General features: G+C 40.9%; 3 protein-coding genes across 8 annotated transcripts; 2 read left to right on the top strand and 1 right to left on the bottom strand.

Moving 5' to 3' along the window:
• Positions 1 to 162: 162 nt before the first annotated feature.
• lamp3 (lysosome associated membrane protein 3) lies at positions 163 to 4,210 on the bottom strand. The gene is made up of 7 exons (XM_085436915.1): positions 4,068 to 4,210; positions 2,493 to 2,609; positions 1,990 to 2,069; positions 1,329 to 1,454; positions 1,075 to 1,147; positions 799 to 969; positions 163 to 472 (listed from the first exon to the last, which is right to left on the bottom strand). The coding sequence occupies exons 1-7, from the start codon at positions 4,153 to 4,155 to the stop codon at positions 333 to 335; spliced, it is 795 nt and encodes a 264-aa protein (XP_085293041.1). The 5' UTR covers positions 4,156 to 4,210; the 3' UTR covers positions 163 to 332.
• Positions 4,211 to 8,480: 4,270 nt separating this feature from the next.
• On the top strand, positions 8,481 to 15,989 carry ankmy1 (ankyrin repeat and MYND domain containing 1). Of its 6 annotated transcripts, none has more exons than XM_085436783.1 (20): positions 8,481 to 8,862; positions 9,004 to 9,150; positions 9,217 to 9,411; positions 9,605 to 9,649; positions 9,731 to 9,969; positions 10,048 to 10,264; positions 10,370 to 10,531; positions 10,648 to 10,703; positions 10,929 to 11,349; positions 11,455 to 11,633; positions 12,975 to 13,146; positions 13,281 to 13,421; positions 13,522 to 13,623; positions 13,756 to 13,863; positions 13,952 to 14,074; positions 14,258 to 14,359; positions 14,591 to 14,720; positions 14,863 to 14,929; positions 15,072 to 15,226; positions 15,445 to 15,989. In XM_085436783.1, the coding sequence occupies exons 1-20, from the start codon at positions 8,629 to 8,631 to the stop codon at positions 15,651 to 15,653; spliced, it is 3,204 nt and encodes a 1,067-aa protein (XP_085292909.1). In that variant the 5' UTR covers positions 8,481 to 8,628; the 3' UTR covers positions 15,654 to 15,989. The 6 variants fall into 6 exon arrangements, with proteins under 6 accessions (XP_085292909.1, XP_085292912.1, XP_085292908.1 ...); XM_085436786.1 differs by having other exon boundaries at positions 10,851 to 11,088; XM_085436782.1 differs by having other exon boundaries at positions 10,851 to 11,349; positions 15,138 to 15,226.
• A 1,011-nt stretch (positions 15,990 to 17,000) lies between these two features.
• On the top strand, positions 17,001 to 23,448 carry LOC146688970 (E3 ubiquitin-protein ligase RNF14-like). The gene is made up of 8 exons (XM_085436151.1): positions 17,001 to 17,269; positions 17,729 to 17,859; positions 17,981 to 18,380; positions 21,143 to 21,690; positions 21,876 to 21,954; positions 22,095 to 22,304; positions 22,767 to 22,933; positions 23,021 to 23,448. The coding sequence occupies exons 1-8, from the start codon at positions 17,116 to 17,118 to the stop codon at positions 23,153 to 23,155; spliced, it is 1,824 nt and encodes a 607-aa protein (XP_085292277.1). The 5' UTR covers positions 17,001 to 17,115; the 3' UTR covers positions 23,156 to 23,448.
• Positions 23,449 to 23,861: the final 413 nt, after the last annotated feature.

Here is a 23,861-nt window from a genome sequence, read left to right as displayed (position 1 = left end):
TATTCCACTCTTAAATTATGAACAATATTTGTTTCAAACGAATATTGAACATGCAGTGAAAAAAATATTAAAATTACACAAGACATTAATGAAAGCAACAACAACAACAACAACAACAAAAAAAAAAAAAAGAAAGAAAGACAACATTTAAAAAAAGTTTTATTTATTCAAATTGTAAATACCAGACAAACCGTCTTTGCTGTTAACAGAAGAATGTGACAAGCCAAATGAAGGTTTAGGAAAAGAACAAGTGAAAGAGCAAGTGTATGAACAAGCCAATAGCACCCCCCACCACCACCCCCAGTCCAGTTTCACAGTGAACTCTTCGCCATTCAAATCCGTTCGTATCCATCTCTGCGGCGATCTCTGACCACAAGGAAGCTCATCAAACTGATAAGAATGAGACACACGACGGCTGCCCCGATGATGATGGGAATGATTCTCTTGTTATAGTCAGCCCAGCACTCCACCTCTGAACCATGGAGAGAAACAGAGCAGCAATTATGTGTAGGATTTAAGTAAAATACCTTTTTTTTTTTTTTTTTTTTTTAAATTCTTTTCAATAAGAAATTTAATGTCTAATATTAAACTTTTAACATCTAATGGGATGTCTTTACACACAGTCAGATCATAACAGAGCTCTCATTCTCAAACACGGGACCACAAAAAAGGCTGTAAACCTGAAGGGTTGTAAGATGTTGTCCAATTTGTTCATTTTTTCTGCCTCAACTCTAAAAACCTAACTTTGGGCAGGAGATATTTGGTTTCCATTCATTTGTTTCTGTGAAAGCTAGTCACCTTTTCCATACTGTCCTTGAGACAGGTTGAAGGCCTGCATCTGCACAGGAACCAGCTTGATCTTCAGCTCAGACGACATCAAAAGCAGATTCTCAGACTTGCACATGAAGCTTTGACCGTTAGCAGTTTTGAACAGCTTTTCATGGGCCAACACACCTTTGTAAGTCTTGTCTGTTGGGAAGAGGATGAAGCACAAGAGTAGTTAAATTTTCAGTTTATGCTGGGCATCTGAATCACACACCAGCTGTTTGCTGCGTCTTTTCCTTTGGCTCTTACTGGAACAGTCTTTGCAGACAGGCATGGGAGACAAATGTGCATTCATCTCGATGACGTAGAAAACAGTCTTCTCCTGGGGACAAAAACAAAAACATTTGAGCTGATTCATAAACAACAGAACATTACAGCCTCGATGTGAACGTGGATAAGGCAGACCTAAACTGAGTAAAACTGACTATGATGTGAAGAAAGGTATCCACAGCAGGCATGAGGATGACACGGAGAGTTCACCCAGCAGTGAATGAGTGTTGTACCTTTTTGAATTTGAACTGCAGGCTGGCACCATTGTCTGGCAGTGTGAGAGAGAGAAGAGCCTCTTCTTTGCCACAGTAACCACTGACCCTAACTCTGGATGGGTCCAGGTCAAAATACCAGGTTTTCTGATTTCAAAAGGAGAAAAGTAAAGGCTCAGGATCAGCATTACAAGTCACCATCTCCTCTCACTTTGTTTGATTTCTGCGTTACATTGAAGAAAAAGACAAGCAAATCTTTCCTTCTGTGCTGGGTCACATCTGGATCAGTCAGTGAAAAATAGGAGCGCCTCACAAATGACTTAGAATCAGATGATGTCTGTTAAATATTGGAGCCCAATCAATGTCGCGCCCAGTGTCTCAATTTTAATCTATATTATTATAGCATAGAAAGAAAAAAATGATTACACTGAGGTCAGGTGTAAACGACTTTCAAACCGATTGACTCTCATGTGAAACGATCCAACTGTAACTGAAAAAAAAAAAAATAAGCTGACGGCAGTTGGAAATTTTTGCAGTGAGAAACCAGCTTGTGACACCTCACAAAGACATGCTGATACAAACACACACTTTTTGCAAAAACTGCTGAAAAGCAACAAAATAAAATTCATACTAATACACAAAAAGAAGCATGCCATTGACCACACACACACAAGCCGCTGACCTTGTTTTCAGTGACCAAGAACTCTGCTCCCATGGTAATTCTGATGCAGGGTTTCCCTCTATCTTTCTTCACATAGTTTCCTGCACCCATATATTAAAAAAAAAACAAAAAACAACAACATAGTTTTGAACTCAAGCATGCAAAATTATAATGCATGCCACTTTCAAATATTTCAGTTAGTCACCTTTAAAGCCATCACATCTGCATCCTTCTCTGAATAGTAGTCAACAAATGAACTGTAGGCCATCTGTTTTGCACACTCATGTTTCCCCAAATTCTTCACGTATGCACAGTGAACTATGAATCAATATTGCTTGCAATTCTTAGCCTTCAAAATATGAAATTAATCAGCATGACAGACGATCATTTGTGTCAGGTTTAAAGGTTATTTTATCTTCCTTACGTCCCTCTACCTCTTGTCCCATTATACCAGCATCTCTTTGTCTGCTGTAAATGAACAGGGGATTTGGACCATGCATATACATGGAATAAAACAGGTGTACCTGTTTGAGGAGTGGCCTCAGATGGCTGCAGGACCGGCCGGTAGATCTGACCCTTGGAGTGAAGCTCAGACTCCAAAGCAGGCTGGATGGAGCCATTAGTGCTCTGAAAGTGGACACCTGGTAGAAGATCACACCTGTTATTTTCATTGTCTGGTCATACCCAGTTTCTTTTTTTTTTTTTTTCTTATCCCTTGCATAAAGTTGTATATCATTTAGAAATGAATAAATAACCAGTGGAAGTCTTCGCAAAATACAACACAGAACCCTCTTTCAGTAAGTATTTACCTGAAAAAGGGAAAAAGAAAGAAAGAAACTGGTCAAATGCATTAAGGGGGGAGTGCAGTAGGTCTACTATCTTGAATGCCCTTCACCCATTAACTCCAGTCCAACACAGCTACTTCTTTATTAACCCAGAGAACCAGAAACGATTGAGCACTCCAGTTATTTGGAACAGTCTGAACCAGTATAGGAGCACAAGTTGGATGAGTTGGAATACTGTTAGTCATGATAATAAGTGGAGCAGTATGGCTCATTTTAAAAGCACAGCTGCAAAGTGCTTTACTGTTCGGATAAAACTTACATTAAAGAAGTCAACATACACTATACACACAAACATACAGTCATCCATTCATTTGTACTGTGCACATATACTTCTATAGAAAGGTGTGAACACATAATAAGGAAAAGCTAACTTGTAAAAATAAGTTTTCAGCTGCCATTTAAAACTGACTAGCTGACAATGGCTGTTCCAAAGTTTAGTAGCTACAACTGCAAAAGCGTGGCCACCCGTGTATTTAAAATAAATGATCGGAGAGGCCGACAAGGTCTGTGGCAGATGCAGGAGTGACAGATGCAGGAGCCTGTCCATGTAGGTCTTACATGGACAAAAAAAACCATCAGCTGATGGGTTTTTTTAATGTTACAGCCAGGGGAGGTTTGAAGCTCTAATTCTTGAGTCAGCAGAGCCTTTTACACACTGCATGCCTTAGTGCTCAGCAGCTCTGTGGTTTGTCACTTTACAGCCAAGTTGCTTTGGCTCCCAAACATTCTTAATATTATTATTTAGCATTTTTGGTCTTCATTAATTTCTGAAGTGTTATGCAGGTAAGTGGGGGGAAAAGGCTGTCTTAATGAGTGTGGTCAACAGTAAAAAAAATTAAAAGTCAAGTAATTTTAAATGAGTCAACAAAAACAGCATTTCAGAAGGTGCAGAATTTAATGACTCAGATAATAGTGCATGCAGCATGAGAAGTACTTCTGCTCAGGTCATACCACTCTTTTTTGCTAAAACCACAGAGTGACAAGCGCGACATCTTTGGGACAGCTAAAGACCACTGTGTGGGAGAGGAAACCAGCGCAGTCTCATATATGACGTTTACCACACTACACTCTTGCAACGAAATATTACCATTTAAACAGAAGTGGAAACAGTAGTATCAAAAAGAGTGAGAGTAAAACAATTGAAAATGGAAGAACTTTGGTTTTGACATGTAAATAAAAAACAATCCTGTCAAGTGAGTTTAAGGTCACCTGTCTGTGGATGGTTGAACTCCACTTGAATGCTATTAGACTTACCTGGAATGACAGCAGCCAGGAAGAAAAGATACCATCCACCTCGGTGGCCTTTTAGCATCGCAGTTAGAAGACAAAAGAGAATAGCCATGCCACTGGATCAGAAGTGCAGCAGCTGTGCCTTGATGTCTAATTGTGAAACTGTTGAACACCTAACACCTAAATGAAGGGTGCAAAGGAAGTGAAGTGACAAAGGGGGTGGGGCAGAGACCGCTGCCTCACTCAGCATTGACACATCTGAAACTTGTTTTAAAAAGACAAGTTTTAAAGCCTTCCAGCTGTTAAATGCAAGTACCTTTGTATTTAGTGTTCAGAGAAATCAGGTTTTAAATTCTATGAAAGTGTTCTGTTCAATGAATTCCTAGTTTTTAGGGAAAATATTACTGGTCTAGTGAAAAAGAAAAAGATTACAATTCCCAGTCACATATTAAAGGGAAAAAATGAACCAGCAGAGCAGAAACTCTTTTAAATGTCATAATCATTCTGTTTCCCGCTATTAATTTACATGGCACAGGCTGGCACTAAAGTGTCAGTTACAGGAAAAGGGTCAGGCAACACATGAGCATGCTCACAGATTCAGCTGTAGGTGATTGGGGTTGAAAGACTATTTAAACAAGAACACAGAACGACAAAAAAAAAAATTCATCAGACATTAGTTATGTAACCAGGTTTTTGCATATATTTTGTCTTGGAGCATTATCCAGCATGTCTATGTACATGGCATCACAAAGATGCAATAGGATCTGGATATACTGGGTCCTAGTTCAAGCCAATTCAATAAGTCGAGACAAATTCTTAAAGAGTTGGGAGTCGATCAAATAAATAAATCATCTTGATGTCTCTGGTAAAGCAGGAAAAATAAATGTCCTGTGGAATATTCCGAAGTTTAGCCTGGGAGTCAGATGATGTTTCACTTCTCATCCAGAAAGTTTCTTCAGTTCTAAAACTAAAAAGTGAAGAGCCCCAGGTATTTAATCCCTAGTGGGGATTGTCCCTTAAAAGGGCTGTTAACCCATTATTAATCATGTGCCTCATTACATGAGCCAAGGTGTGAAAAAAGGTCGTTACCACTAGAGGTTTCAGGTGAAAACACTATGAGACCTTGTTGCGCCCTATCATGTGACCTACTCACCGGATAAACAATGTCACTTGGGGTTTTGGGGCCTGGCAAGGGACTGCATTGTAGATGGCTGACAGTTGGTATCATATGCCACTCTCTCTGTTCAGTGATGGCTTCTTTTACTTCTCTATCAATCCATCTGCCTTCTTGTTCCAAAATCGGAACCGTGGCATCTTTGAAAGAGTGACCTTTATCCTTTAGATGCAGATGTAAACAGAGTTTTGTCCTGTCGAGGTCTTTCTCCAATGTAGAGGTCTGAGCACGCCTCACTGTACTGCACAGTGGTTGGCTGAAATTGTTTTTAACATGAAAACAGAACAACACTGCCCACAAGCAGCAAGACTGGTGACTGCATTAAAATACGAAATAGGCACTAGACTTTTGAAAATGTCAAAGCACAGCTCACATAATACCTCTTATCAATCATAAACTTAATATGTTGTCATTTTGCGCCAGCTCAGGTTTCTCAAAACCTGAGATGTCCTTCTCTGAGCTTTCACCTTCCTTTTTAATCAAAAAGCTCAACTGTGGGAAGTTAATTTTTAAAATGATGTTCAGAAAATAGAAATTTTACAAGAAATCCACAATAAAATAAAGAATATCATTCCATTACATCACTTTCTGTTATTTAGCAAGATCTGATGTCCAGAAGCAACAGAGGATAAAAGGAGGAAAAAATGTATGTAGCATGTTTCTTTCATCCATAGCACTTAAATAACCTAAGGTTATTATTAAAGGAACCATTTTTGAGCAATTTATTACTTAAAACATCTCTAGAGCAGCAAAGTGATTAAACCAGAGCCGGAAGCACAAACTAGGAGATAATCAGGAATTAAACAATGGTGCTTAAGCAGGCAGAGTACACATATTGCACCACAAAGGCAAAAAAATGAAAGAGATACAGACCACTAACTACGGGAGTGGAAACAGAAGGGTAACAAGAAGCAGGTGTTGATAGTCAAGACAATGAATTAGGGGAGGGAGTGAAAATTAAACACAACGCACAAGTTACAAATAAGTATCAAAATAAAAGAGGAAATGAACAACATCATGGCTGAAACAGAAATGCAGGAACACGAATAAAGTCAACATGGAGGAATACAGAGGATTAAAAGATGAGGATTAAAACACAATGATATCTACAAACCAAAACACAGTAGTCAAGTAAACAACTAAAACATGAAAACAAGTAAAACTTAAATCAACATGAAAAAAATAATCTGGGAAAACACAGAGAACCAAATAAGACCAGAAAACGCACTGATAATAAGGAACAATAATAAACACCTTTCTTTTGTTTTCTGTATACTCCTGTTTGTCTATAATCCCCCTTGAATGAATACTGTTTTTATTTATTCCTGCTGTCTTACTCTTTATATATTGTAAAGGAGTAAAATACTCCTGCACCACATGTATAATGAAAGGAAAGCAAATCACAATGCGCAGTAGCGGTTTTAGATATGGGCGACATGGGCGGTTGCCCGGGGCACAACGCACAAAAAAAAAAAATGCTCATACTCATGCTGACCCGATGTCATGCCAGCGCATATTGGGAATGGCATAGGCACCGATCGGTTTTCTGTCGCCCATTTGCTGGGAGTAATGGCGCCCTCCGTTAGCGATGTGCGCCTGCTGCTTGCGGCACAGGGAGGAGAGGGCAGGAAGGCGGGGGATTCACTGGCTGGCTGGAGCTGCATCTAATAACCAACAATAATATGATACAGACTTATAATTTGCACCGATGTTTTTTCGAAATTCTATACGCGAAAAGTGAGCGCGAAAGCCCTCGGTGCGCCTGCTCGCTGCTGAAGTCAAAGTAAAACTTTATTGTCATCTCTGTTACATACAGTGCAGTATATAGAGAGATGAGAGGATGAGGCTCCAGTTATAGCAGTGCAAGTAAACAAACAAGAGTAAGAAAATAAATATACACTTTAGGACTCGGGGTAAAGGGATCAATAACAATTTGAAATTTATAATTTACAGTTTGATGATTTAAAGTCTCACACACAACCTGTCGAAAGGGGAGGGGGCCGGCTGCTTCCAAATAGAGCACATTTCATTCATAATGATGTAAATCCAAACCCATCATATTCATGATTTGAATCCTGGGTTGTGCGAAATTCTAGAAATACACCTTAGACAAAGTGAATCTGTGAACTAAGGTGTAGGTCTATTAGATTATGTTGTGGTGATCCTCGGGTTGGGGGATTTGTGTTCATACTGGAGTGCAAAATTAAAAGCAATGGAAGATGGACAAGAAAAGTTCAAAGCCATCAGGTGCTCATTTTAGAAAAAGGAGAAAAGAAGAGGAGAAGAAACGAGCAAAAGATGCAGGTAAGCAGATGTGTCATTGGATAATGGCACGTCATCCTGAAACAATCAGAATCAGAATACTTTATTAATTCCTAAGGAAATAATGTGGGTTACAGTTGCTCCAAAAAAGAAATTGTAAAAATAGTAACAGTAACAGACTAAACTCCAAACAATGCATTATGTTACAGATTTTAGTCAGTGTCAATTGTTGATTTGTCCTGTTCTCGTTGTATGACGAATTATGGTGAAATTCAGTATGGTTTCAACAACAGCTCTATGTTAATGTACAATCCTTAATATGTTTTGTGTGTGTGTGTGTGTGGGGGGGGGGTATTTTCAACTTTTTGCCTCGGAGAGCCTCGGCCGCGGGCTTGGACCTCAGAGGGTTAACCCAACAAATCATGAAAAATTAAGTTGTACATTTTCCTTCATGACAGTGCAGATTTCTGGCATTTTGTGTAAATTCAAGCATGTAACAATTTGATTTTTTTTTCTACCAAAAAAGTGTGAAACACAAGTTAGACTTGAGTTTGTAAATGACCCGTTACATGTTGTTTACCTTTCTGGATTTTTTGGTCTACATATTTATTTATTATACAAGCTGTACAGTACATAAAATCAAAATTCACATGTTTTCTGTAACCAAAATGTTAATTAGGTGGGCTACGGAAAATAATTAAGTTTTAGACTATACTTAAATGAAACATGTATACTTACTGCACTTGAATCCTTTTAACCATATGTAACACCTGCATATGTGGGTTTACCGCCCCTGGTAAACAAATATAATAATACTGTCCACATTGTAACCAAAAATTAAAAGTGTATTGATTCATAAGAATAAATGTATTTATTTACGTATTTATTTGCTTTATTTTTACATAAGTACAACCAAGCAGAGCAAATGTTTTTGTTTTCCTTCTTTCTTGCGCATGCGTGAGATTGAGAAACCCACTTCTCCACCTGCGCGAGCTCTGCTGTTGTCATGACAACCAGTTGCTTACTGCAAAGTTAAAACACAAATCTGACTTGTGAGACCTGAAGTTGTCGCTTCCAAACAAACACTGTAGTTAGTCGCTAAAGTGAGTTGTCGCTGCCCTCAACCGGACTCGGGAGAACGCGGGTAAAATGCTGTCGACGACCTTCACAGGTGTGGCACCGGCTGCGGGACGAGGAGGTGCGGAGCCGGTTACGACACCGGGGTCAGTTAGACAAAGCAACGACTGCGGAGGTGCTCGGGTCGGGAGGGAGATATCAGAAGGAATCGGTGTGCAGGAGTGGCCCGACGGCTCCAAATATGAGGGAGAGTCTATAAATGGCCTCAAACACGGCAAAGGAAGGTACAGCTGGACAAATGGAGAGGTAGTGTGTGACATATTAAAGAATTAAACAGTTTCACTAGAGCATTTACTACCCCTTAGCTTTTAGGGTGTGAACACCTTAAAGCCAAGCTAAATGTAATTTAGATACAAATACACGCGTGGGTTGTTTTCTTTGGTGTAGTACTATGAGGGCTCTTTCTACAAAGACTACAAGCATGGAGATGGACTGTATTGCTGGCCCACGGGCCAAAAGTTCATTGGCAAGTTCTACCTCAACAGAAGGGAGGGATATGGTCAGCAAGTGTTCTCCGATGGAGCTGTCTTTCAGGTAAGCTGAACCGTTATTTAGATTATAGATACATCATAAAACAACGCACCTCTCCCCTCCTCTCAGGGCTTGTACCACATGGATCAGAGGTTTGGTCCAGGTGTGCTCAAATATCCAGATGGGCGAGAGGATGTGGGTCTGTGGCTCAAGGACCAACTGCTAAGGCTGTGTACCCCTTTGGAAGAGAGATTTAGCCTGAAGAATTTTCCTGAATATTCTGCCTACATGGATCCATCAGTCACTGCAAAATCCCCGACTCAGGTACATGCTGTGTCACCTAATAGTAATAATAATGAATAAGAAATAAGAGGCTAGAAATAAGAGCAGTCCTTAATGCTGTGTCATGCCCTTTCACAGCTGTAACACAGATAGTGTTTACATCAGAAAATCTGATGATTAATATTTTACTGCGTACATCTAAACTTACCATAAATGTACCCTTCTCACACCTCAGTCTATCTCTGGTAGTCTACAGCAACAAAAAAGGACACACTCTGAGGTAAGTCACAGCTTTTAATGAATAATTGGATGAGCTCTGAGTTAATATGACGCAGATCAGTTAACACCTCATCACCTTCAGGAGGATGAAGACAGAGATGTGCTGTTAGATGAGATTTTCATCTATCCACCTGGCATGGAGAGTTACTCAACAGATGGGGACCACTTGCCACTCCCCCCTGGTCGAAGGACAGAGCTGGATCGACATTTTTATGGCGAGCTGTGGGAGCCGGACGCTCATCCTTACCAAGGCTATGCAAGAGACCCACTGTCCACAATGCCATTACAGACCCGCCTTCAAGCTCACATACACAACCACAGGTCAGACTGGGTCCAAACACTGACAATTAGATCTGTGAGTCTGCAACATTCGTGGAACTTCATGTGTTTGTCTCTCAGGCTGCAGGCTGAAAATGTGGGCTGGGACACGGCAGCCGTTCTCTCTATGAACAGGGACAGTTTTGGTCCTAAAGGGCCTTTGGAAGTCAGTTCAGAATTGCTTATCCAGCACTCCTCCAAAGGAGACCTGCACGCTGTATCACAGATCCTCAGGACTGGTTTAGTCTACCCTGATGTAGCAGATTCGCACGGACACACAGCTCTGATCGCTGCCACCGTAACACATTACTAATTTTTGAACACAGCAAAATAAAAGGTTTTAACATTTTGCCCGCGGTTAAAATCTGAAGTAGTCTCATGTCTCATATTCTGTTTCTGTCAGGTAAACTGCCACAATGATGTGATCCACCTGTTGTTGGACATGGGTGTTGATATTGACAAGATGAACTGTGAAGGCATGTCTGCCCTCGCTGTGTGTCATGTCCTCTACTATCCTTTTCAATCTCTGCACATCACTGGAGCTGAACCACCTGCTAGAAACCAAGTAAGATCCAGCACGAGGCACCGTGACTTTGGGTTTTACCAAAAGTTCAACTCGTCTCAGATACCTATGGTTTTCTCACAGATAATTTCCCTTTTTCTTGACATTTATTTTCCCAGATCAGCCAAGTCGACCTCAATATGGACACATCGTTAATTAACAACCTCTCTGACCAGTAGGATTGTAGCTAATGTCCCTTCACACACACATTGTTCACTATTAACGATTTATATTCACACACATTGCTAAATGAAGCCAAACAACAAAACTGATTATGAATTTTTGGATAAAATACTGCTGTATTTATTTCTTGTGTTTTCAGATCAATAGAACCAACTGAACACATTTCACTTCTCAACCGTAAAGCATCCAGTGACAGTGAACTCCTCTCTGAGCGCAGGGTCGGACTGAATGATTGTGTCGCACAAGCTGAACACACACAGGGGGAGCCAAGGACAGAGGAAAGAGAGGACAGACACTGTGAGGAGACAGAAAGCATGAGGAGCAAAGGGAAGCAAAGAAAGACAGAGAGCAGATATGATCAGAGAAGGGAACGAGGAGTAAGTGAGGTTGAAGATACAGAAAGAGAATTTAAAAGGGGGGATAAGAAAGACAAACAGGGTGAGTCTGCTGAGACCAACGAGTTAAGCACAGATCACCTGGAAGAGGAGAGTTGCGAGGAGGATGAGAAAGATGTGGAGGATATAGAGGGTAGCGATGAGAGTGGAAAAGAGGACGTGTCTTTTGTAGAACGCTCCATTCAAGTGCTGGATGGTCACATTAAACTGGGCACCGTGCAGTGGAAGGGAGCTCAAGCTAAGGTAGCAAGCAAGGGTTCATGAGTAATGCGGAGTGATGCTTCTCTGTGATTGGTTTGATGAGTTGGTTTAGTTCACTCACAACTGTTAATGTGTTTGTCTTTGCAGCACGGCAAAAATCTGACCTCAAAACAGAGCTTTGACTCCACCTGTTGTCTCAGAAGCTACGAGATTCAAGTCACAGACAAAATGATCCAGCTCGCTGCTGAAGCTCTGAGTCGCACAGGGGTTTCCATGCTCTGCAGCACGCAGGAGACAGTACGCAAAATGGCTGCTATGAAAATAGAGTCAGTCCTTTTTCTTTCTGCCTCAATTTACTTTTTATTTTGTATTTAATTTGCTGCTGGCTCTAGTGATCACTCTGATGTTCTGTTTCACCATGCATATACATCCATCAGGCATAACATTATGATTACTGAAAGGCGCACTGAATAACACTGATTATCTTTTAATTATACCTGTTAGTTGGTGGGATATTTTAGGAAGAAAGAGAGCATTTTGTCCTCAAAGTTAATCTGTTAGCAGCAGAAAAATGGACAAGCGTAAGGAGAAGTGAGCCAATTTGACAAACGTTTATTGGCTAGAGGATGGGGTCAGATGTGGCTCTTGTGGGGTGTCCCCAGTCTGCAGTGGTCAGTATGTACCAAAAGTGGGCTAAGGAAGGAACCATGGTGAACCAGCATCAGGATCATGGGTCGCCAAAGTTCAGTGATGCATGTGGGGAGCAAATGCTGATCCAACAGACCAGGTACTCAAAAAAGTTATTGCTAGTAAGTTGCAAATAAGTCAGAGTGCTCATGCTCACCCTTGGTGAAAATACCAAGAATGGACACGTGAGCATGAGAAGAACATTTATTCTGTGTGTGCGTCGCTTACCTGGAAAACTCCTGGCTGCACTATGTGAAGAAGGCAAGCTGGCATAGACAGTATGATGCTTTGAGTAGTGTTCTGCTGGGAAGTCTTGGGTTCTGCCATTTATGTGGATGTTACTTTGACATGTACCACCTACCTAAACACTGTTGCAGATCATTTACACCCTTTCATGGAAACGGTACGCCCTGATGGCTACACCCTGCCACAAAGCAAAAATGGTCCAGGAAAGGTTTAAGGAGCACAACAAGTTGGAGGTCAGATCTCAATTCAGTCGAGCATCTTTGGGGTGTGCTATACAAACAAGTCAGATCTATAGGAACCTCACCTAGCAACACAGAGGAGGTAAAGGATCTGTTGCTAACATCTTGGTACAGATCGCACACCTTAAGGGGTCTAGTGGAGTCCATGCCTCGATGTGTCAGAGCTGTTTTGCCTGTAAAAGGGGGACCGGGACAATATTACCCATATGGAAAAGATATATATAAATCTTATAAAGTTTTTATCTGTCTTGTATGAAACTTGTATGAAAAGCATACAAGAGTGAAAACACATATAAGATCCCTTGAAAAATTATATAATGAAACTTGTATGTTTTGTATACTTACTAAAAAAATATATGAAAGTAATGAGAAAGTGGCCACTTTCATGAGTAAATCATATATGTTTTTACTATTTCTTTTCCATATGGGTAGGCAGGTGGCCATAATGTTATGTTTGATCAGTGTAAGTAACCTGTGTGTGTTCTGTCTGAGCAGGCACCGCATTCGTTTGGGCACCATGAAACTGTTGTTGGACCGTGGAGCTGATCCCAACGCAGCCAGGATCCCCATGCCCGTGCTCTTTTTAGCCATTATGGCAGCTGACACCGAGAATGTGAGGAAACTGCTGCTGTGCGGAGCTCGCACTGACATCCCTCTTCCACCAGAGGCAGGAGCTCAACTTTTAAACAAATTTAAATAATATTTTGTACAGGCACAAAAGAAAAAAAAAATCCACAAACACAGAAAGAAAAAAAAAAGCACCTACATTAAACTCACCTGAAAATCTGCTTGTTTGTATAGAGGAAAGGCTTGTATCCCCTGCATATAGCTGCAGCACTGCCAGGTCCAGCAGGTCCCAGAATCACACAGCTGCTGCTGCACGCCATCACCGACCCAGACGTACGGGCGTGCGACCAGGACGAGATCTACGAACCAGACAAGGTGTGTAGGTTTTAGAGTCCTGGGTTTTAGAGGTAAATGTGTTTGTGTTAGTTAACCTTTTTTTTTCTTTTTCTTTTTTATGTACTTATATATGTTATAGATTTCCACAAAGGCCACAGAAACACTAACTACCAGCCCACATCTCAAAGAAGGAGGCCGCACCGCTCTACATTTTGCCTGCCAGAGAGAAAGTGACTACAGGGTCGGAATGCATACAGTCACAGCTAAACACAGCACCACTATTTAATGATTACGTTACTGCTGCATCAAAGCAAAGTGCGGAGAACTGATGAATATTTAAGGTAAAAAAAAACACCTTTATTTTCCTTCCCAGAATGCCAGTGAAGTGGTTGCCATCTTGCTCTCCCACAGAGCCAGTACAGACCTTCTCTGGAGCGGCCACTCACCTCTCTCCTTGGCTATAGCAAGTGGCAATGAAATGGTACGACCTCGTTGTGCATGCACACTCACACATGCACGTGAGAGCCAAACCTCTCTTTGTCCCACACTATTTGTTGTTCCTCGTTTAGGCGGTAGACGAGCTGTTGAATGGAGGTGCAGATCTCAACTTACCCCTGGGCTGGAGGGTGGGCAGCGCGCTTTGTGCCCTCACCAACATCAACTACCACTTAGTTGGGCACAGAATTAAGCTGGTACCCACACAAACACATAATGACGACGAAACGTTTTTAAAAATTAATTTATTAACATTTGTACTTTTTTTGTGCAGCGATCAAAGATAAATGTGTTCTTAATGACTTCAAATGAGTCACTTTTGTTCAGCTTTCAGAGAAAATAAGTTTTCCTAACATCAGTACGGCTTTTGTTTGGTTTAGTTGGACACGTTAACTAAGGCTGGAGCTGATATCTTGATGCCAGTTACAGTGTGTGGCATTGTTGGAACTGCAGTCGATTATGCACGCTACTCCTTCAAACAGGTAACACTCCAGCCATACTACATTGAATGAATCTAATGTGAATTGCTGAAGAATGTCCAGTGACTATCAGCTGTAGGTACTGGCAGTGCTGCACCTTACTGGTTCATCCAGTATTTTATGTTAATCATGGAGGGCCATGCTGGTATACACGGGGCTGAGTGAGAAGGCTTTTTAGAGTTTTATTTTTATATATATATTTATACTCCTGTCTGCCTTTATGCTCCTATTTAGGACTCACATATTGCTTATACTCCTTTCCACGCTTTGAGCATTCGGGAGAGAAAAATATTCGAAGCACGGCAAAAGCTACTGAGCAAGATGGAAGACTTGATGAGGCAGGTTGCTGCTGAGAGGGAAACTGGTAATATAGAGAGAATAGCTTCCACTGGATACTTGGTGTAATGCACTTGTCCTTTTATTATTGAATATGCCTCTAAATCATAGAGTGTGTGTCCGTGCATGTGCGTGTGTGCGTGCGTGCATTTGTACTGCATGATTGGCAGGAGACCTTTCCTCCAACAAGGCTCTTGCCAGAAATAAAAGCCTACCAGAGGAAACACAAGAGCACAGGTACACATACACTCACATTCATCTACAGTAAGGTGCTGCTCTAGTTCCTTTTTCCTGTTGTCTGTCATTTAAACTTTTACTTCAACTAATGTCAGTTTCTAGTAACTTATTTGTGACTCTTTTCGTGTAAACCTGTTCTCAGGAAACCAGTGTTAAAGTTCTGCTTTCACTGCGGTCGCTCAGTGTCTGTGAATCTGACCCCGGGCAGGCGCTGCAACAAGGTCTCCTACTGCTCCAGGGCCTGCAAGCTCAACTCCTGGGAAGAAAGACACAAGAAAGAGAGCGTCCAGGTATCAGGTGGGAGTCAGAGACCCTCCTTCCAACAGTTAGAGCCAAACTTCAGCAGCCTTAAAATATTTGATGACATTTTTTCACAAGTGCTTTGAATATATGAATCACTTATCTGAATAATAAAATGATGTTTAGAGAACAATTAATGATACAGAGAATTTGTGAAATGCTGATTCAGTTTTGGAAGAATAGAGCATGTAAATACTGTATTTCTTTCTTTCCAGCATCTGTTGACAGTGCCCAGAAAAGTGCTGTGTCAAAAACCCAACGAAGTCCCAGGGCTTTGTCTGCCATCTTGAAATCCAAAACAGCCCCCAAGCCACTGAGTGTCCAGTTCAAATCCCAGAGAGAACTAAAGCTGTTGAGCAAGGCAGAGAAAAAGTTGGAGAGCCAAAATCCACTCAATCTGAGGGAAAACTACAGCCACAACTGATGGATATTAACATTTCTGTTTCATTATGTCTAATATTGACTACCTAATTTAACAAAGCACTCAGATCACATCACTGTATGTGGTTGAATGGTGGTGGCAGCATTTGTGCCATAATATTTCTCATATTTGTAGCTGTCAGATTACAATATAAAATAGCATTAACTGTAAATTGTGTTATTATTAACTTGTGCTGTTGAATCAGATTACCTTTGTCATTGTCAAGTGCAGTCCCTGCGGCTCAAGAGAAAAAGTTTAAATAAAATTTAAAAAAATATATAAAAAATGAGGTCACTGTCTTGTCAAAATAAATGTTTTTGCCCATGTTCTTCATTCCCATGATAATATCTGGCTGAGTGTTTCATGAGAAAGGTGAAGCATGACAGTTATGCCACATGTGGTCTATCAAAGTTCAGTCTATGATGAGGAACAAGGGTATAGATGACAGTTTAAAAAACAGCAAATGGACCTTAGATTAAATTTTTATAGTTAACGTCATTCTAATGAATATGATGATAGCTTCTGTTTTTCACTTAGCCAGTCTGCGCAGTTCTTGTTACTTATACATTCATGAAGTATTAAAGGCTCGCCTTACTGTCAGTGAAAGTAGCATCACAAATAATTCGTGTCTCATTAGATTTGTGTCTTCCTGGTTTCAAACTGGGGATCTCTCACGCATTAGCCTGAATTGTGAACCGCAACACTAATGGAACAACTTTCTATAGGAAAAAATCAAACCCTGAATATTTCATTATAAGTAACTTTTCTTTAGCACCACCCTTAGGTTGTAATATATGCCTACTGACTGGGGAGATAAGTGTTATGTCTTCCTCACTTTAGAGCCTGACTAGATTTTATTTAGGTGTTGCTATCACAAATCATGATCCTGAGGGTTAAAAACAAAACAAAAGCTGGAGCAGCTCTTTTTCCCCACTCTCAAGACCATCCATTGTGTCATGAATAGGACAGAAACTCCACTGTTATCCCTAAATCTGAGATCCAACTAATGGATGGACTCTTCTCTTCAGCATCTGAATATATAATTTTATGTCACATCTTAATCGCAAAATAACTCTCCATGTCGGTTATTTTGCATTTGATACATCAAATAAATAGACTCAAAAAATCATTTTGTAAAATCCCTGTTTGGATGCATCATTCAGACATTCCCAGTAACATCATAACACAGACTATTTGTGCAAAGAAAGGCTCATTAAAGGCTCGTAATGATACATGCTGAATTGCCTGTTAGACTGGTTTTCATCAGCAGCAGGTTTACAGTAGGCTGAGGTTGCTGCCTGTACTTTGTTTCATACGTCATCATACGCTGATGAGTCAGAGGGACGGACAAACAAGGACCAGGAACAGGCTGGTGTGACCCAGAGTCACCTCAGCCTCAACAAGAAGCAGGAAAACGTATTCAGAGAAGGAAGGCTTCTTACAAAACCAGACCGAGGAGAAAGAGATGACCGAGGACTTGGAGGAGCAGGAAGACGAGCTGCTCGCTCTCCAGAGTATCTTTGATGCGGACGAGTTTGTTCGGGACGAGTCGAAGTCTGCCGGAGAAATCCGAGTATGTGTCGAGCTTCCTGTCGGCTTCAGCGTGGCTCTCAGAGAGGGTAAATCAGAGGCGCCGGGGTTGTCAAACACGCGACTGCTGGACCGAAAAGGTCCGATCTGATGTTTTTGGAAAATGTTGGTTTGGAATATTAGGAAGCACCTTTACTGTTACAGCCTTAATCATCTACTTAAGATAAAAATGGGTTTTATGTAGCCAATGATGTAAAATGAGTTAAACACTTGTTCTGCATTAGGCGAGCCCGTAACAATGTAATGAGCATGTTTTTGTTGGCATTAAATGGGAAGTATGATGTATGAATTAAATATATCTATATTAAATATACCTTTGAACAGCTTAATGTCATCAAGCATCATTTATAGCTTTTGCCATTTCTGTTCATGTGACAGAATATATCAAATATTTTCTGTCGAATACACCCAAATTATTTAAAAACAAATAAACAAACATTACAGAAAGAGATTAGTTCATCTGATGAGCTCGTATTTTTCTTTCTAAGGTGAAAGTCTGCGTCAGTATGATATTTCCTTCCTTCCACCGCTGCTTTTGAACTTTGGGCTTCCTGAAGACTACCCTTCCTCCTCCCCTCCCTCCTTCAGCCTCACCTGCAGCTGGCTGACTCACACACAGGTAATCAGCAGTCAAGTCATTGTTGGTCACATGTTCAGCCTGCCAGTGTGTGAGAGGTTCACAGGACATTGTAGAGGCTCAGTAAAGATGACAACAATCTATTCTCCCTCTCCCTCCACAGTTGGCTGCACTGCATGCTCATCTCGCTGATCTCTATGAGGCCACTGGGGGAGCTGTGGTGCTCTTCTCCTGGGTGCAGTTTCTCAGAGAAGATGCTCTGAGGTTCCTGAACATCCACAGTAAGCTGGATCTTCCTCCTGATGAACGCAGCACCCTGCATTATAACCAGGACCAACACGATGCTGAACTCTCAGAACCAAAGAACAATTCAGAGCCAGAGTTCTCTGTACCATCCTCGGAAGTTCAGGAGAATCCTTCAGACGGGAGCAGCGCAGACTCTCAGGGAGCTTCGGCTTTAGACTCCTGCAAGCATGACCAGAATGATCTGAACTCTCACCAGAGCCAGAGTGATCTAACCTCAGATTATCAAAGAGCTCTTTCTCCAGAGCCTGCAAGGCAAGGCAAGGCAAGGCAAGTTTATTTGTATAGCACAATTCAACAACAAGGTGATTCAAAGTGCTTTACAGAGACATTAGAAACAAGAACAAATAAAAAGCATGATTTAAAATTGATTAAAACAAGCAAATAAACTAACTAACTAATTAACAAACAAACAAACAAACAAACAAACAAACAACAGTATATAAAATCAAAACAGATAAAATCAGAACAGTAGATAAAATCAGTAGTTAAATGTAAGTTTTGAAATTTAAGCTTAAAGTGTGGATTTGGTGCTTTATTCAAATGCAGCTGAGAACAGGTGAGTCTTCAACCTGGATTTAAATAAACTGAGTGTTTCAGCTGATCTGAGGCTTTCTGGGAGTTTGTTCCAGATATAAGGAGCATAAAAGCTGAATGCAGCTTCTCCGTGTCTGGTTCTGACTCTGGGAACTGATAAAAGACCGGATCCAGATGACCTGAGGGATCTGGATGGTTCATACTGGGTCAGGAGGTCATTGATGTATTTTGGTCCTAAACCATTCAGAGCTTTATAGGCCAGCATCAGAACTTTAAAGTCTATCCTCTGACGGACAGGCAGCCAGTGTAAGGACCTGAGAGCTGGACTGATGTGGTCCACTTTTTTGGTCTTAGTGAGGACTCGAGCAGCAGAGTTCTGAATGAGCTGTAGTTGTCTGACTGATTTTTTAGGTAGACCTGTAAAGATGCTGTTACAGTAATCAAGCCTACTAAAGATGAATGCATGGACTAGTTTTTCCAGGTCCTGTTGAGACATCAGATCTTTTATCCTTGATATATTCTTGAGGTGATAGTAAGCTGACTTTGTTATTGTCTTAATGTGTTTTTCTAAGTTTAGGTCTGCATCCATCACTACACCCAAATTTCTCGCCTGGTTTGTGGTTTTTAGATGTATAGATTGAAGTTCTCTGGTGACCTGTAATCGTTTTTCTTTGGCGCCAAAGACTATTACCTCAGTTTTGTTTTTGTTTAGCTGGAGAAAATTGTGGCACAACCAGTCATTGATTTCCTCAATGCATTTACCAAGAGCCTGTACAGGGCCTCGGTCTCCTGGTGACATTGTGATATATATTTGTGTGTCATCTGCACACAAATATATAGTTTATTTTGTTGTTGTTTATAATCTGTGCCAGTGGGAGCATGTAAATGTTAAACAGAAGGGGTCCCAAGATGGAACCTTGGGGAACTCCACATGTGATACTTGTCTGCTCAGATGTGAAGTTACCTATTGATACAAAGTATTTCCTGTTTTCTACGTATGTTTTGAACCAGTTTAGTACAGTTCCTGAAAGACCTGTCCAGTTCTCCAGTCGTTTGAGTAATATGTTGTGGTCAACTGTATCAAATGCTGCACTGAGATCCAGTAAAACTAGGACTGACATTTTTCCACTGTCTGTATTCAGACATATGTCATTAAACACTTTGGTCAGAGCGGTTTCAGTGCTGTGGTTCTGTCTAAAACCTGACTGGAAGGCATCATAGCAGTTATTCTGTTTTAAGAAGTAATTGAGCTGTTGAGAAACTGCTTTTCAATGGTCTTACTTAAAAACGGGAGATTTGAGATCGGCCTGTAGTTGTTCATTTGTGTCTTGTCAAGATTGTCCTTTTTCAGTATAGGTTTGATTACAGCAGTTTTTAGTGATTCTGGAAACACACCTGATAATAAAGAAAAGTTGACGATCTGTAACAGGTCTGACTCCAAAGTCTTTGAGACCTTTTTGAAAAAACTTGTTGGCAGGACATCTAAACAGCAGGAGGAGGAGTTCAGTTTACCTAAGATGTCCTCCAGGTCTTTGCTGTTAATAGGTTGAAACTGTTTCATGGTGTTTAAACAGTTTTTTGGTGGACACAGTACATATCCTGGATCTGCTGTTGATGTACCAATTGCTTGTCTAATTTTTTGGATTTTTTCAGTGAAGAATTTGGCAAAGTCATTGCAGGCCATGGTCGAATGAAGTTCAGCTGCCACTGACACAGGAGGGTTTGTTAGCCTGTCAACTGTAGAAAATAAGACCCGAGCATTATGGCTGTTTTTAGTGATGATGTCAGAGAAGTAGGACCTCCTTGCATTCCTCAGTTGTAAATTATAATTGTGAAGTTTCTCTTTATAAATGTCATAATGAACCTGGAGGTTTGTTTTTCTCCATCTGCGCTCAGCTTTCCTACACTCTCTTTTTTCTTTTTTCACCAGTGTGGAGTTTCTCCATGGAGACTTTTTCCTTCCAGAGATAACCTTCACCTTAATGGGAGCAATAGTGTCCATTACATTTAACATGTTAGCATTGAAGCTATTGACGAGCTCATTGACTGACCCTCTGGGCAGGTCAGGTGTTAATGGGAAGACCTGGTTAAAAATTGCACTACTGTGTTCAGTTATACACCGTTTTGTGATCACTGTTGTTGATATATTTGTGTGGGCTGAGATTTTACTTTCAAAGAAAACACAGTAATGATCAGACAGGCCCACATCAGACACAGTAACCTTTGAAATGCTCAGGCCTTTGGAGATCAGTAGGTCAAGAGTGTGTCCTCTATTATGTGTGGCCTCTGTTACATGCTGAGTCAGCCCAAAGTTGCCCAGAGTGTTACTCAGGTCTTTAGTCCCTTTGTCCTGAGGGTTGTCCACATGAATGTTAAAATCCCCAGCAATAATTACACAGTCAAAATCAACACAGATCACAGACAGCAGTTCACTGAGGTCATTAAAAAAGTCTGTGCAGTATTTGGGAGGCCTGTAAACATTAAGAAACACTCCAAAACCAAACCACACACACTCCAGATGTGACAATCCTCCAAGCCTCAGAGTTTAATGTTGATCTCCAGGATGATCTTTCTTCATCTGCAGAGAAATCCAAGCATCATCAAAGTGTCCGGGAAGATTTCTTAAATGAAGGAGATGCTTCTCTCTCATCGCTGCTTCCCTCTACCTCCTCAGGCACGTTAGATCCAAGTGAACTTGGAGCTGCTTCTCTGCCGGTCCAGCCCACAGATTCTCCTCAGAGTGAAGAGCAAACCCTCTCTGGTCTCTTTTTATCTCCATCACAGACTCTGCTGTCCCACATTTTGATTTATGATGCGGCCCAGAAACACAAAGTGTTTGCCACCACTTTCTTTGACTGCGGGGTTTGTTTTATGGGCCGGCTCGGGTCCGAGTGCGTGAAGCTGTCACCGTGTGGCCACGTCTTCTGCCGGGCCTGTCTCTGCGAGTTCTGTACGGTTCAGATCACAGAGGGGAACGTCCGGGATGTCACCTGTCCTCAGGCAGACTGCGCTGGTGCCCCTACACCTGCACAGGTAGAAGCTACACGCAGCCTTCAACCTGCAGAATGGTTTCAACAACTGTAGTGTTTGGTCCTTTCATCTAATATCAAAACACATTTTAAAAGCTGTTAAAAATAGCTACAGGTAGAAGGATCAAGCACAGAGGAATTTCGGCCTCACTTTGTGTCTCTGCTTTTTCGTCTCTGTTGTGTTTGTAGGTGCAGAGTCTGGTAGGGGAGAAGCTGTTCAGCCGCTATGACCGTCTCCTGCTGCAGAACACTTTGGACAGCATGTCTGGTCTGTTTCTATTGCTGTTAAACTGAGTGTGTCGTAAAGTTTTTCATACACTGATTGGAATGTATTTATTACATTTCTGTATTAGACCAGACAGAAAGAACATCTTTAGCTCTTTTTCAATAAATGTTTTTGTCTCGCAGATGTGACGTACTGTCCTCGAACATCCTGTGGCTCTGCTGTTATTTTGGAGAAGTCCAGCAATGCAGTGCTTTGCTCTGAGTGCAGCTTTGCCTTCTGCGTCACGTGCAGAATGACCTACCATGGATTAGAAGAGTGTGAAACCAAGAAAAAACATGCAAGAGATGCATTGCACACCGCTTTAAAAAGCCTAGACTTGCCACAGTCACAAGGTACACAAAGGCACACTATTTCAATGACTATGTGGATATCTCTTATGTTTACTAAAAATCCAAGTATGTTTTTTAAACTGATAATTTTTTGGTGTACTGGTTATTAATGTTAAAATATTCAGTCACAGGACGAGTGGTGTGAATGCTGTCCTGTTTCAAAGAAAATCATAAAGTCAGTCATTTCAAAGCAGGAAGTACAAGAATCAACATAGAGATGTCCCAGTATTGTGTCTCGTGTCAGTGCAGGACTCAACAGCATCAATCCAAGTGCAGCAGCCTCTGTAGAGGTGTAAGATTACTTTACAGCACTTACAAGTCACGAATGCGACTGAAAAAAATATATTTATTTGATCCGATTCTAATAGTAGCACTTTGTTTGATTAATCTTTAACCCTACACTGAAGGCTTTTTGTGTGTTGATGCAAATGTTGTTTTGTGCTCTGTGCTATCTGTGTCTCTCAGAGGGGTTGAGTGCTCTCTTGAATGACTATAAACATGGCAGTAAGGAGAGGAAACGCCTGCTGGTGAGCAGATATGGTAACATGCTGGTAATGCTGGAAAGTAATCTGAATGACACCTGGTTGGCCAACAACAGCAGATGCTGTCCTCACTGCTTCAGCAGAATCGAGGTATTTAGTCATGTGCGCACGGAGAGTTTCTGGCTGTTTTGAAGTCATGTGACTTTGCCTGCTCACGTGTTGTGTTTCATGTTGCAGAAGAATGGAGGATGTGACCACATGTTATGCACTCAGTGTGGACAGGACTTCAGTTGGTGCTGCGCTCTCAGACTGACAACAAAAAATGGAAAAACGCACTTACAAGAATATGTCTGTGAGAACCACCGAAAATAGCCTCCCAGTGCTTCCGCTACTTTCACCAGCAGCCCATCATTTTGTCACATTAAAATCAGTTTTATTTAAAAAGATTAAAAGAGAAATGAGATCTGATTGAAACAAAAAACAGAAATTTACATCCTGTGAAGTGTTTTGACCCAGACATGTCATACTGTATCATGGTCAGCAGAGGGCGCTAAACAACAAGAATGACAAAGCAGTAACATGACAAGTTCCTTTTGGTAACTTTAGAAAAGCTAATATGTAAAACAGTCTGTTTGTTTGTTATTTTCAATAAATTGATACATGAATTTAACAAATGATGAACTGATTTATTTAACCTGGATGCTATAAAAACACTTCAGGAAAATATCCTCTGTAAAACTATACAATAGCAAACCTGTAATGTAGAATATCTTATACACATATTTCTATATGAGACGTTCTTGCAGCTGTTTCTTAGATTCTCTGAGATCTACAGTGTACATATTAATTATTAATCTTCGTCTACTCTTTTTTGACTTAACCTCATGTTTTATCACTGTTGCATATGTAAAATCACAGCATAAGGTCCTCACTATGTGCCTGTAAAACATGTTCTCCCTAGTTATAATTGTAGCTCATTGTTGTCTTCACTGTCAGTAAACCCACTGTTTTTGTTTTTCAAGTAATGTATAAAGCGTGTGGTTGTAATTACTACCTATAGCCACAGTTCCAGCAGTCT

The sequence above is a fragment of the Copadichromis virginalis genome, linkage group LG17, assembly GCF_057382275.1.
Source record: "Copadichromis virginalis isolate Kocher_CV1m ecotype Utaka linkage group LG17, C_Virginalis_male_GT1.1, whole genome shotgun sequence".
Classification (NCBI taxonomy): Eukaryota; Metazoa; Chordata; class Actinopteri; order Cichliformes; family Cichlidae; genus Copadichromis; species Copadichromis virginalis.
The sequence above is the reverse complement of the archived record's forward strand: the minus strand, read 5'-3'. Positions and strand labels throughout refer to the sequence as shown.

What these genes read in the sequence shown, in the direction of transcription:
- ankmy1 (XM_085436780.1), top strand. Translation starts at nt 8,629, where the DNA reads ATGCTGTCGACGACCTTCACAGGTGTGGCACCGGCTGCGGGACGAGGA. An exon ending in CTGCAAAATCCCCGACTCAG is followed by an intron (nt 9,412 to 9,604) that starts GTACATGCTGTG and finishes CTCACACCTCAG; the next exon opens with TCTATCTCTGGTAGTCTACA. An exon ending in GCTCACATACACAACCACAG is followed by an intron (nt 9,970 to 10,047) that starts GTCAGACTGGGT and finishes TTTGTCTCTCAG; the next exon opens with GCTGCAGGCTGAAAATGTGG.
- LOC146688970 (XM_085436151.1), top strand. Translation starts at nt 17,116, where the DNA reads ATGACCGAGGACTTGGAGGAGCAGGAAGACGAGCTGCTCGCTCTCCAG. An exon ending in CAGCGTGGCTCTCAGAGAGG is followed by an intron (nt 17,270 to 17,728) that starts GTAAATCAGAGG and finishes TTTCTTTCTAAG; the next exon opens with GTGAAAGTCTGCGTCAGTAT. An exon ending in CACTTTGGACAGCATGTCTG is followed by an intron (nt 21,955 to 22,094) that starts GTCTGTTTCTAT and finishes TTTGTCTCGCAG; the next exon opens with ATGTGACGTACTGTCCTCGA.
- lamp3 (XM_085436915.1), bottom strand. Translation starts at nt 4,155, where the DNA reads ATGGCTATTCTCTTTTGTCTTCTAACTGCGATGCTAAAAGGCCACCGA. An exon ending in TGAGGCCACTCCTCAAACAG is followed by an intron (nt 2,070 to 2,492) that starts GTACACCTGTTT and finishes ATATGGGTGCAG; the next exon opens with GAAACTATGTGAAGAAAGAT. An exon ending in TCTTGGTCACTGAAAACAAG is followed by an intron (nt 1,455 to 1,989) that starts GTCAGCGGCTTG and finishes TTTTGAAATCAG; the next exon opens with AAAACCTGGTATTTTGACCT.